General features: G+C 40.0%; 1 protein-coding gene across 2 annotated transcripts in view; it reads right to left on the bottom strand.

Annotated features, from left to right (window-relative positions):
- Nucleotides 1-42: 42 nt before the first annotated feature.
- LOC113019298 (transient receptor potential cation channel subfamily M member 4-like) overlaps nucleotides 43-13006 on the bottom strand; it is a 30582-nt gene continuing 17618 nt past the window's right edge. For both annotated transcript variants that reach the window (XM_080305136.1, XM_026162911.2), the window contains exons 15-28: nucleotides 12774-12919; nucleotides 11428-11540; nucleotides 11226-11342; nucleotides 11063-11106; nucleotides 10689-10921; nucleotides 10193-10308; nucleotides 9774-9906; nucleotides 3322-3496; nucleotides 2993-3158; nucleotides 2719-2900; nucleotides 2269-2401; nucleotides 2108-2180; nucleotides 1295-1388; nucleotides 43-1144 (exon numbers count right to left, since the gene is read on the bottom strand). In XM_080305136.1, coding sequence (XP_080161262.1) covers nucleotides 1113-1144; nucleotides 1295-1388; nucleotides 2108-2180; nucleotides 2269-2401; nucleotides 2719-2900; nucleotides 2993-3158; nucleotides 3322-3496; nucleotides 9774-9906; nucleotides 10193-10308; nucleotides 10689-10921; nucleotides 11063-11106; nucleotides 11226-11342; nucleotides 11428-11540; nucleotides 12774-12919 — 1757 coding nt within the window. In that variant the 3' untranslated portion in view covers nucleotides 43-1112. The remainder of the gene's footprint in view (nucleotides 1145-1294; nucleotides 1389-2107; nucleotides 2181-2268; nucleotides 2402-2718; nucleotides 2901-2992; nucleotides 3159-3321; nucleotides 3497-9773; nucleotides 9907-10192; nucleotides 10309-10688; nucleotides 10922-11062; nucleotides 11107-11225; nucleotides 11343-11427; nucleotides 11541-12773; nucleotides 12920-13006) is intronic.

Genomic DNA, 13006 nt, shown 5'->3' on the forward strand with positions numbered 1-13006 from the left:
GTGTTGTCTTCATAGTGCTTGTTAAAAATAACACAGCATCCATTTATCTCTTGCGAGCTACCGCCCCAAACATTTTATTAACACCATTCATCCAGTCACGCCACAGACCAGTCTTCTTTTATGTGCTCCCCTGGAGGCATTCATGAGCTTTCTTAAATACAGTGCCCCCTGCTGGTAAACCTTATCATTACATTAACATCTACATATCAACACATTCACCAATGCCTTTTCTGTATTGTGACGAATTTTGAAACCCAAGTTAAACTTCATATTTATAATTGCCCGGCAAATGATTACTTGCTGTAGCTGTTTTACCACTATTTCAAGAATGCTTCAGATAAGAAGGAGATTGGACATTGGTCTATAACTAACCAAGACATCAAATCATTGCATTGCTTATTTACACTTTATACACTTTTTTGAAATTGGGGATGTGTCATGTGCTGATAGGTAAAAAGAGTGTGCATTGTCCCTTACAAATAACTGTAAATGTATAGCAGGACCCATTAGCTAACTAGGTTAGTACTAGGCTACAAATAGAAGTATACAGCAACCCCGTCTGTGTCCAAAAGAAACAAACCCTGCCTTTTAGCAACTGCGACTGACATCCAATGATACACCTGCAGCCAGGCTAGTTATTATTACTAATTAAATGCTTAAAAATTGTTGAAATAGGGTTATTATTTTGTATTTCTAGTAAACATTTATTTATTATTAGGTATGAAAATGTTATACTTAAAGAACAAGAATGCAGACATACCAATACAACTCATATATTTAAAGTGTAACTGAACTGAATAAAAGTATTGTGATGCTCATAATGTAACTCTACAGATTACATCAGAATACTTTTTAAAATTCCGTACGTACGTACGTACGTATGTATGTACGTATGTACGTATCTATCTATCTATCTATCTATCTATCTATCTATCTATCTATCTATCTATCTATCTAAAATACATGGCATAGGCTAAATACTTTTCTTTTCTTTTTTTTTGCTTTTATAAGCATTGGTAACAGTTCGGTGAGGCTCATGGTGGCAGACTGCAACAGAAGTTGTCAAAAGAACATGAGTGAAGGTGTTCTCCTTGATTTAAAGCGTCATTTAATCAAGTTGAGCTGCAAGGGGAGGGTACCACGTCTGTGTAGAAGAACAGATAGAATAATAAAAGTGAGAGGGACCAATTTTAGCACAAAAAAAGTAATATAAATATTTTTAAAATAAGATTAGGCTAGCTGAGTTTGTATTGAAAGCAATATTGGAATATTGCAGGTTGTTTTGTAATCATACCTCGTGATGCAGGTGGGGGGCGAGGAGGTTTGAATGTGCTTCCTTGTGCTAAAGTATCCACAACCCAGCTGAGGGCACTAGAGCAATAATCCATCTGGAAATAAAGAGCAGAATAACATAAAGCTGTATCTGAGAGAATAGCCATTTTTAAACCTCAAGAAAAACCACTTGAAAAAAGCTATTTTTTTCCTATCTCTGACAACTCATCTCATCCTTTCCTTTCAACCTGTTATGTGGCAGGTCTCATCTGTAGGCATTGGAAAAGCTATTGTGGCCTGTTTCCAAGCAGTGACAGTGGCAAAGCCTGGCCCCTGTTTGCCAGTGCTACATAAAAGCCCTCAGTTCACTTCTTGAATGGCTCTCTTCTCTCAGACACATTTAGAAATTGGTTTTCTTTTCTGCGCTAGATGGTATTGCCTACACAATTTCTTTGCACATGCACGCATTTATACCACTGATTGCACTAAGTTGGTTAGTTTAAGTTCTGCATCTGTTTCTTTCATGTGACATTCTCCAAACCATGAAAGTACTTACTAAAGAATTACTTACCTTCACACAAAATAACTCTTACATCAACCAGGAAACAACTTCACATTATCCAACCTGAAACTGTCTTTTTGCTGTACAGTAGGTATTTTCCCTATGTTTCAACTTCCTCTTAATGTAATTTGCCAACTGCCACCTGCTATGAAGTGCTTTAACCTATATTTAGAATAATTTAACTCTGCAGACATGCCCTTTCACAGCAGCTCCACATATGTATCATGAATGAATCAAAGGGTACAAAATGATAAGTTGGAGCTTCAATTTTACCTGATTCTCCAGAGACCGTAGTCTGTGTTCAAAGTCTCTGCTTTCACTCAGATGTTTAAGCACACCATCTACCCTATATAAACAAAGATACATTTACTTCAGAATGATGGAGTCACACAGTAATAAATAATGCTGCTACAGTGGAGGATGAAGGTGCTCACTTGGCAGACATCCGTTTGAGCCTTTCTGAGTCGCTGCTTTTCTGGATCTTGTTTTGAGCAGTCAGGAAGTCTTCCTTCTGAATCGTTTCCCACGTTGATAATCTGTTAGCTGCCTTTGGTTCCAAGTCTAACACTGATAGAAAAGACCAAGAGTTGAAATGATTACTTTTCAATTTAGTTTTCATGCTTTCATCACTGCTAAACTGAGGTCAGTGAGCAAGTAAACAAAAAGCCTAGTCTTTTAACTTGGCACTGCCATTTTCAGTTAGTAACTGAGTGATAACAGGGCTGGCACTGTTTAACCAAAACCCACAATTACCAAATGAAATTTAGAAGACATTTAAGAAATTACCTAATTCTAATCATGCGTGGATTCCTCACTCAGCATTTGATTTTTTAGAGTTAAGTAACAATAACTTATTAGAGTAACACCCCTGATCCAATACTGACCAAAGTGGTGAATCTTTACAGAGGGCACTTTGCGGATGACCCTCTTGATGAAGAGGTTGATGTGTGAGAGGATAATGAAAGGCGGAGCCAAAGCAGGACGGGAGTGGTACTCAGCAATCAGGTTGTAACGCTGGAACTTCCAGTAGATGTCACTGTGTTCCTGCACTTTAGAGAAAGTGTAGCTGTGTGGATACAAGCAGATCAGAGCCACTGAGTCAAACCATTCAGTTTGTGAATGCAGCCAGAGAAACATAATGACAGACTGGTTCTTTACCTAAACATGGCAATAAGCAGGTTGATGAGCAGGATGTTGGTGACCAGGAGATATACAACTAGCAGAATCACTACCAGCCAGTTACTCTCATGACTTCTACACGGCTCTTCACCGCTCTCAATCAAAGTCACATTGTGTGTACAAGTGATATCCCAGTCCTTGCCCACTGCAATAAATTGGAAAAATAAGAAATGGTTAAAATTATAATAACACTCAATTTCAAATTGCTGTGATGAAAGTAGGTTCCAGGAAACTGCAGCATTTTAAAAGAAATTTCAGCTTTAACACAGATTTTCTTATTTTTATGCCAGTTGCACAAACACTTGTACCATCCATCTCTTCCACAGGGATCTGTCCAAAGATGTGCAAGTATGGCCTGTAGAAAACTCTCCGAAAAATGCGATTCGGGTTTGGATCATAGGCGTAGATCAGAGCCTGATTGGCAACTCCATACGCCATGAGCCACACACCCAGGAAGAAGAGGAAGAAGAAGATATCCTTTATCTAAACAAGAGGAAATTGTGATCTTGTTTTAGCCATTATATATGTAAACATAATGAGTGTACCGCAGTTGTAATGCCAACTAATATGGGGCGCTGTTTGTAAAGTGAAACATGCAAAAATTAACGGTAACATTTTTTGACATTTAGCTCTAGACCTTACAAAAACATGTTTTTTTGAGTAATTGTTTACAACATTTCGTAAAATATTTGTAACTTTACATATTTAAAACACAATTTTAAATATTAAATCTAAATGTTAAATCTAAATATTATATTTAAATCTAAATGTTAAATCTAAATGTTAAAGGAAACTAAATATTTAGCTAACATGCAAATTCAACGGAAAATATCAAAATAAAAGCTTTACGAAAACCCTCCGGTGCAAAAGTGTGCTAAACACCATGAGCTGCTTCACCTCTTGCCTACCAGCACGTCCAGCCATTTAGCTGAAAACATTGGAAGATCTGTTTTGTCGACCATCCAAAGGTTCAGCAGTAGTGCTCTCTCAGCAGCTGCAGTCTCCACTTCACAATCGCTGCAGCACAAGTCCAGCTAAATCGCTGGACATGCTCGTAGGTAAGAAGTGAAGCAGCTCATGGCATTGAGAAGTGACCATCAGGGGAGAGCAGACACAGGCTGTATCCCAATTTAGGGTCTGCAGCCTTAAAGGCCATTTTAAGGCCGATTACATTACAGCGACGTGACGAAGGCTGTCCCAATTCAAAGGCTGCTCGAAATGTGGCCCTCAAATGCGTCCTTCATTTCCCTGAATTTAAGGGATGTGGCGGTGTAGACTTCGTGGCCCAACATATACCAGACTTCATAGCGCGATGGTGGGTGTGCATAATTTTGCCAAAAAAAATGGTGGAAGCGAGGCGGCCGAAGAGTAAACTTTTAAAAGTACTGAACAATATGTCACTTATTTATGTGCAAATGTTGAATAATGAAGAACATTAAAACATTACCGTTGGCCACAGAGTTATGTGACATTAGCGATGTTAGTACTTTCAGTGTTTACTTAAAGCCTTTACTTTAAAATATACACTGTTCAATAGTCAACCTTAATCTTACAGAGAATGTGATGATTTTATGGATAATTAAAGTCAGTCCACAAATACAACGAGCTGAAAGTCAGTGATGATGCTCGGTTTGCGGTCCTGAATATCACGGCACAAGCAGGAAGAGGAGGAGGAAGAGCCAGCAGCAGCTGACACATGGAGAGACTAGAGAGACTGTTCCCTGTTTGTGAAGGACTGCTAGAAAAGTTTAAAGTAACTAATTGTCTGTCCTTAATCAGTCTTATTAGGTAATGTTCAAATAATTTTATCATTTGTCAGTGTGGGAGAAAGTACTCAGGGCCTTCAGGTTACACAGTATGAAAGGCAGAAACAAGTTTAATATTCAGAAACCTAAAGTATGTATCAGCAGCAGAATGGACCTTGTGGGATTATAATATTATTTTATGCTATGTTATACCCCTAATTAAAGATTGTGAAATTATTATGTAGTTTTAGTTTGCAGTATTCTCCTGAATTAGAAGAAGGTGATAACTATTACATTTGTTAAATTGATTCCTATTACATTAGACTGCTGATTCAGTGTGAATGAATGATATTGTTTATGATGCATTATACTGCTGAGTTATAAGAAATACTGTTTTCAGAGAGTCAGGACCTTGCTTTTTCTGATAGTAGAGGAGACAGAGAGCACATTCCACGGTAGCTTCACCCCCTTCACCACTGTTGTTGAAGGCAGACAAAATAGGGAGCCAAGGCCATAAGTCAGGCTCGCTAGGAGTTAGAAAGAATGTGAATGTTTAGGTTTTTACGACTAGGTGGTGTAGAATAAGGAGGGGATGTTTTTCTCATTATCATTTAATATTTTAATATGGCATTATTAGTTCATCAGAAGTATATAACCAGCTTTGCATTAAACATAAATTGAAGTTTTTGACCTTACATTATTCTTTGCATTACAGTGATGGTTATAACTTTAGTTTGATCTTTTCCTTACAGGTACCAGAATAATAACATGATTTTCCATTGCAGATGTAACCATGATCATTCCATACACATTGCAGTTTGTTGCTTATTCTAGAGTTGTGCTCAAGTTAATTAAAGGTTAAAAGCTACAGCCAGCGCGAGTCTGGCTGATCTATGGAGGGCAAAGGCTTTGAGCTTGGAAGGCCGCACGCGCTTACACAGCACTTATAAGATGTTATTCTTGGTGATTTTGTGCTTAGTCATGTTTTAATATGTTTTAAGTAGAAGTAGCTGATCCAGCAATATTCATTTAATATTATATACTTGATTTAGAGCAATACACACTGATGGTCTGAGTAAATGAAAGAGTCCTTGTAGCTGCCATGTTGTGTCTTAGCAGGGTACAGACGGTTCCAGGAGACGGGGGCAGTCAGCGTCTGCCCTTGCGAAGGAGACAATGTTATTCTTTGTGTTAAATAAAATTGTCAACATTGATTGTATTACACCTGTCACTACGCATGAGGGGGCGTTCTAATACCCTGATTTCATAAAACTATGGTGATGTGTTTTTTGAGACGAGATCTGAGACTGTCTGCATACAGTCTCAGATCCATACTGTCGTCATGTAATTTGCCTGATGATTGTACATTAATACAATATGTTGATGATCTTCTCATTGCAGCCCCGTCAGCAGCGGATTGTACAGCGGCGTCGCTCGTTGTGTTGAATAGGTTGGCGGAATGCGGCTTTAAAGTAAGTAAAGACAAGCTGCAGTTAGTTCGCCCTGAAGTGACCTTTTTGGGCCGGGTAATCGCACACAAATCAGTGGGTTTGATGAACACACACAGAGACCAAATTCTGACACACCCAAAACCGTGGACTGTGAGAGAAATGCTTTCTTTTCTTGGTTTAACAGGTTACAGCAGGCAGTTCATTCCGGATTATGCAGGCAAAACTGCCCCTTTAAGGGGCCTAATGAAGCAAGTTGGCGTTCGAAACCTTAAGGCTGAGCTGCTTTGGACGCCTGAAGCCGAAGCCGCATTTATTAGGGTAAAACAGGATTTGTCAAGGGCCTCAGATTTAGCCACACCCAATTATGATGAGCCATTCTATTTGGATGTTTCTGAAACAAACTCAGTTGTAAATGGAGTGTTGTTTCAGAAAAAAAAGGGGGGGGGGGGGGGGGTAGAGATGTGCTCATGTATGTTAGTGTAAAACTACACCCAACAGAAGCAAAGCATCCTACATGCACACAACATGCAGCAGGGGTCGCTAGAATTATCCAAAAACAGCACATGTAGTGAGAGAACACCCACTAAAAATACTTACTACACATAGTATAGTGGCATACGTGAATTCACAAGCATTTTGTATGTCACCACGGGCACAACAGAGACTGAGCAAAGTCTTAGAGGCCCCAAATTTGACATTTACACATGAAGGAATTAACATGGCAGATTTAATGGGTGTAGGGGAACCACATGACTGCGCCAAAAGAGCACAGATTGAGGAAAAGATTAGAGAGGACCTGAAGGCCGAACCCATACTGGGAGCTGAGGACTGGTTCACCGATGGATGTTGCCACCAAGACGAAGGAGGACTGAAAGCAGGGTATGCGGTGGTTTGCAGAGTAGAAGGAGATTATCAGGTCAGAGAGTCAGGAAGGATTGAGGGAAAGCAGTCGGCCCAGAGAGCTGAAGTGATAGCCCTAGCTCGAGCTTTGAGACTAGCCAAGAACAGGAGAGTGAACATCTACACCGATTCGGCATATGCGTTTGGAGCAGCGCATGTGGAGCTGCCTCAGTGGAAAAGAGCAGGATTCAGAACAGCAACCAATGCACCTATTTCCCACAAACATGAAATGGAGGAACTGGAAAAGGCCTTGGCTGACCCAGAGGAGGTGAGTATTATAAAATGCAAAGCTCACTCCCAAGGAACCAGCATGGTGGAAAAAGGAAACCAGAGAGCGGACGAAGCCGCGAAAGAGGCCGCAGGCTACAAAGGACGGAGACAAATGATACAGGTAAATCCAGAAGAGGAGATATCTGTTGACCTGATTGAGGAAGTCAAACAGGCCCAGGAGGAGGCATCCCCAGAGGAAAAGGGGGTGTGGAAAAACAAAGGAGCCTGGCAGGATGGACATTTGTGGAGGGGGCCAGACGGGCGCCCCGTGCTGACAGCCAAAATGGCAGAACAGAAGGTGGATGAAGCCCACGGACTCGCCCACGTGGGGATAGCCCAGATGGAGAGAAACTTGTGTCATTGGTGGCATCCTGAGCTGCGAGGAATGATAAGGGAGAAGGCCAGGATGTGCTTAATCTGTGGGGCACACAATCCTAAGCCAGCAATAAAACCGGAAGTGGGTAAGTTTCGGCCCCCTGAGAGGCCGGGAGAGGAGATTGTTATTGATTTCACTGATATGATTGATTATCAGTGGCGGTGTAAGATATTTGTTAGTATGTGTAGATGCTCTGACCGGCTGGCCAGAGGCCTGGGCTACAAAAAAGGAGGATGCTAGGACTGTCATTAAGTGTTTAATCAATCATTACATTCCTCGTCATGGGTTCCCCAAAAGAATTAGATCAGATAATGGAACCCATTTTAAAAATCAAGATTTGGCAAGAGTAGAAAAAATGTTGGGCGTCCAGCATAAATTTGGAACGGTCTATCATCCTCAGTCTCAGGGAAAAGTAGAAAGAATGAACCTAAATTTGAAAAACAAATTGGCAAAAATCTGCGCGCAAACAGGGCTAAATTGGGTCGCAGCCCTGCCGGTTGCGTTGATGACCATAAGATGTTCTGTTAATCAATCCACAGGTTTTACACCATACGAGCTGCAAACCGGGAGACAGTTTCCGGCACCTTGGACGGTGGGCTCGGTTGAACGGGACAAAAAGGGGAACCGGTCCCACGCAGACTACTGGAACGAGTTAAAGGCGCTTGTGTCCAGTTTCACAAAACAGGCGGCTGGTGAAGGGCCCACAGGAGAAGGAGAGGTCCCGGACGCGAAAACAGTGTGGCTGAGAGTCATCAAACGCAAGTGGAAGGAGCCCCGCTGGACTGGTCCATATGAGGTATCGGCTCAGACGGCGACAGCGGTCCAACTGAAGGGGAAAGGCGACACCTGGTATCACTGGACGCAGTGCGCGGCCGCGCACGAGGGCTTGGTGGGGAAGGATCAATCTCCACCCAACACAGGTGAAATTGAGAGGCAGAATAAACCCTCACACCTGTGCAACGGGCCGACCGGTGGTCTACCCGGAAGGTCGAAGAAAGAAGAGCAGCCTAGGAGGAGATCGCCGCGCCAACGAAAAGGAGCGGTACCACACTGAACACTTAGAACAAGAGAGAGGCTCTGATAAAGGGCTGTCCATCTCCCACGTGTGTGATCATTAAATCATCGTTTGACTCAACCCGACCGGACCAGTGTTGTTATTGTGGGTTTTTCCTCTGGTGTCCATCCCCAATATTTTGAACCTTAACAGTGGGGACCAAAAGAGGCTATAAGAGCTTGAGTAACCCTCCACCAGTTTGAGATTTGCTGTGACCCTCTTCATGCATGTCTCCCCATCCGGATGGTTTGTGCTCTTAAAGTGTTGAATTGTATGGAATAAAGGATTGTTGAGCATCTATACACCGAGTACTGTCCTTCCTTCAGCCCAAAGATCGAAAGAATTGGGAGGATTTAACAACCTAAAATAAATGTTTGTTTCAGTTCTATGAAGCTTTGAGTATTTTGTATTAGTAGCACTGCTGTGTTTGTTGTATCAACGAATAATGATTAATATAATGACTATAATATTAGCCATATTATAATTATATTAACAAAGTGAGATGACTTTAGTCTCATGATCAACATTAGTTAGTAAATAACAATTAGCTAATCTTGAAATGACTGTTTAGTACAGAAATGAACCCCAACAATCATGTTTTACAGTCCTGTGGTCTCAGCCTCAGATACTTATCAAATCTCACAAAGCTCATGTAGAAATTTATTTATTTTGGTATTCCCATTGATCCTTACAATAAATTTGCATGTTAGCTAAATATTTAGTTTCCTCTAACATTTAGATTTAAATATAATATTTAGATTTAATATTAAACATTTAGATTTAATATTTAAAATTGTGTTTTAAATATGAAAAGTTACAAATATTTTAGGAAATGTTGAAAAAAATTACTCGAAAAACCATGTTTTTGTAAAGTTCTGAGCTAAGTGTGGAAAAATGTTGCCGTTAATTTCAGCATGTTTCACTTTACAAACGGTGCCCCATAAACTGATGGTAACTTTCTCACCATCTTTCCTACAATGATGATTTTTGGCCCCAACTGCTTGTGAATGGCAAAAATGTGAATAAGTCGAAGGGTGAAGACCATGTAGTCCAAACAAAGCATATCCCGGCCAAATTCATGTGACAAGTGGAACATCCTGTAACACAAGCACAGTTAAGCTGAATCAGTAAGGTAGCAGAACCACCTGGTGGCAAACCTGTAAAATTTGTTTTTTTTTAAAGGAGAAAATATTTTAAATTTAAGTGACGAAAAGTTCTGGGGGAAGATGAAAGGAAATTATTTATGCCACGTTACATCCATAGACACAAACTAAGGACAGCACTTATACAAATGTTACAATTTGCAATGACAAAGCTTCATTCAAGTTTTTTTTTTCAATAATCCAGCATTAACATTTATTATTTTTTATTTCTTGTCCATACCTGCAAATTAGTCCTATAATGAACAGGCTGATGGCAGTGAGGTCACATTTATTCCACACATCCTTAATGTAGAGTCTGAACCTTTGACGCCAAGTCATCGTCCCCAAAAAAATTGTCTTGAAGAAGAAGATAAAAGTTAAAACAAGTAGAAAAAAGCTATACCAAACTATAAACAGGTGACATGTATCCAAACACAGAAAACCACTCTCTATGTGCTGTTCTCATTTTAAAGACCAAGTAAAAATCCAACAGGAATAAGATTTGAATTTATGTGATTTCTTTTAATCTTCAGTGCATTTGTTAAGTTATATGAAATCAGTAACAAACATTAAAATCTAATATTTTTTTTGTGACACAGGAGCATGTTAACCACAGTATTGCAATAGCACTTTGGGAATAGTTCAGTTATTATTTTCAATTCTTCCCTTTACATTTTCTATAGCTACCAAAATTGTCTGGATATAAAGTTCTAAGTAAGACGTGTCTCTTCACTCACCTGTCTGATCTCCTCACAAACGATGGTGAATACCCAGAAGTACAACACACACTCAGCAGCACCTGGACCTGAGGGTGGTGGGGGCTTGAAATCAGCCAACAGCACGTAGGCGAAAAACAAGAGAAACAGGAAGTACATCAGGACGTTGCCCAGAAAAGAGGTGACCGGTGCAAACCAGAACTGACACCAGCGTGACACTATGAATGGACGCTGTGGTGGTCGGTAAGGTACACCTGTATCAAGGATTATAAATACAGATTGGAAAGTGAGTAAAATGACAGCATATAGAGACAAGAATCATTTCTTTAGTCAGGCTTTCTTCTTGTAGTAAGTAACAACACTTATTCAAAGATGACTTTTTAAACAGGACTCACCTTTAATAGTACCACTCCTGTGAACTTCTGAATCAACGTCACTGCTGTAAGAAAAATAAAATTGATTTAATTGTTAGACTTTAGCTAATGGAAATCAATAACATAAAGACAACAAACTGATGTTCTACAGATTAACACTGAAGAGTGCAAGTAGAAATATTACTGGTGTTTGATTTCAGCGAAAGAGAAGACGGTGGTCCCATAGAGACTGTTAGTGTCCTGGTCTGGCCCATCCTCATTAGGAATTCCTTCCTCCTCTTCCAACTGATTATCTTGTTTTCTATGAGGTAAAATAAGAGGTAAAGGTTTAAAAAATACCAAATAAAATTCCAAGCCTTTCATCTGAAAAAAAAAGAGAATTTTACCTGAAAGAGATGAGATTGGTGTAGCAGAGGATGGGGCAGAAGAAAGTGAGCAGGAGCTTCCAGACCTCTGTTTTCCTCTTCATATCACCCCACCAGATATGGGAGAGCAGAGACTGGAAGAAGACAGAAAAGCAGTCCTTATCCATCAACAGCAGCTCACTGGCTAAACATGAAGTTAGGATGTGTTATTTTTTGAAGCATCATGCCATTTTTACTTTGTACTGAATTCATTTATAATTCAAATGATTGTACTGTTGTGTATTACATGGTCTCATTCAATGATAGTGTATATTTATAGATTTGATTGTATACAATCAAATCTATGGTCATTGTATACAATGACCTAAATAAGTAAGCGTTAATAAACAGAAAATGTTCAATATTTTTTCATGCAAATATGACAGCTTTTTTGGATAGCGTTTTTATGTTTATTAACATCTGTTATTTATATGTTTAAAATAAAGATTTGATACTTCAGATTGAATGCCCATGTACTATTGGAAATTACATTAACGGGGCTGGGATGAGAGAGGAAAATCCTGTAGATGACGTCAGTCTTGGCGGCAAAAAAACAGCATATTAGGTTAAAAACGTTACAGAGGACCAGGGATAGAGGAGGACTGCTGTGATTGCGGCCATTCCCCAACTCTCTGTGGGTGAACTCTGTACTCATGGCCATTAATCAGGGGTCTTTTGATCAGTGGTTGTTGGTAAATGGTCATGACAATTTGCATATCAATGATCATGAAAGTGATGATGACCTGATGATACACTGTCAGTCAGTGGTGCCAGTTTCGTTAGAAGTCAATTAGATGAGTGACAAAATATTTCTCTCACTGAAAACGCTACAACTAAATGAATAGAATCAACTTTTGGGATTTCCTTACCTGGATGATTCAAAATGCGTTAAGACACTTATGAACACAAGCGCGTTCATACACACAGGTGTGATCACAGGTGCTCACGGACACACACTATCTTGGGCTGCTGCCTCTAAATATATTTTATATCATTAGTACTGTAAGCTGCTCTGTAACTTTGTCATTTTTATTCATGCACATGTTGGTTGTTGCTATGGTTTTCTGCTGTATTTTATTTATTCCATCCCTCTGTATCCCTCTTCTTCTCATCTATTTTTCTCTCCCTCTCTTTCTGTTAACCCTCTTCCAGTCTTCACTTTCTTTCTCTTTTCTTTCTGGTCACCCATAGCAAATGCCAACATGTTTGACTTGTGAAAATTGTTTGCCATTTTTTGGCCTTCAGACAACAGTTCTGATCGCTAAACTGCCGTACAGGGCAGGGGGAGAAAAATCACACGAATGAAAGAGGTTAAAAACTGAACACACCTGTACGCCATCGTTACTGAAGAAAAGCCGAGCGTCAGCACTCACGCCCATCTGAAGACAGGTGCTGTGACCCCAGACAGGAGACTTCCTAATTAGCAGGGTGAAGGAACGGTGTTCATTACTCCGATAGCAAGAGCTGAAGATATCTGAGGTAAAGTGGACAAAAGACATGACATTCAAGTTTATTTCTATAGTGTCAGTTTACAAATCACCTAAAGGTGCTTTGTGTTGTA

The sequence above is a fragment of the Astatotilapia calliptera genome, chromosome 8 (assembly GCF_964374335.1).
Source record: "Astatotilapia calliptera chromosome 8, fAstCal68.1, whole genome shotgun sequence".
Classification (NCBI taxonomy): Eukaryota; Metazoa; Chordata; class Actinopteri; order Cichliformes; family Cichlidae; genus Astatotilapia; species Astatotilapia calliptera.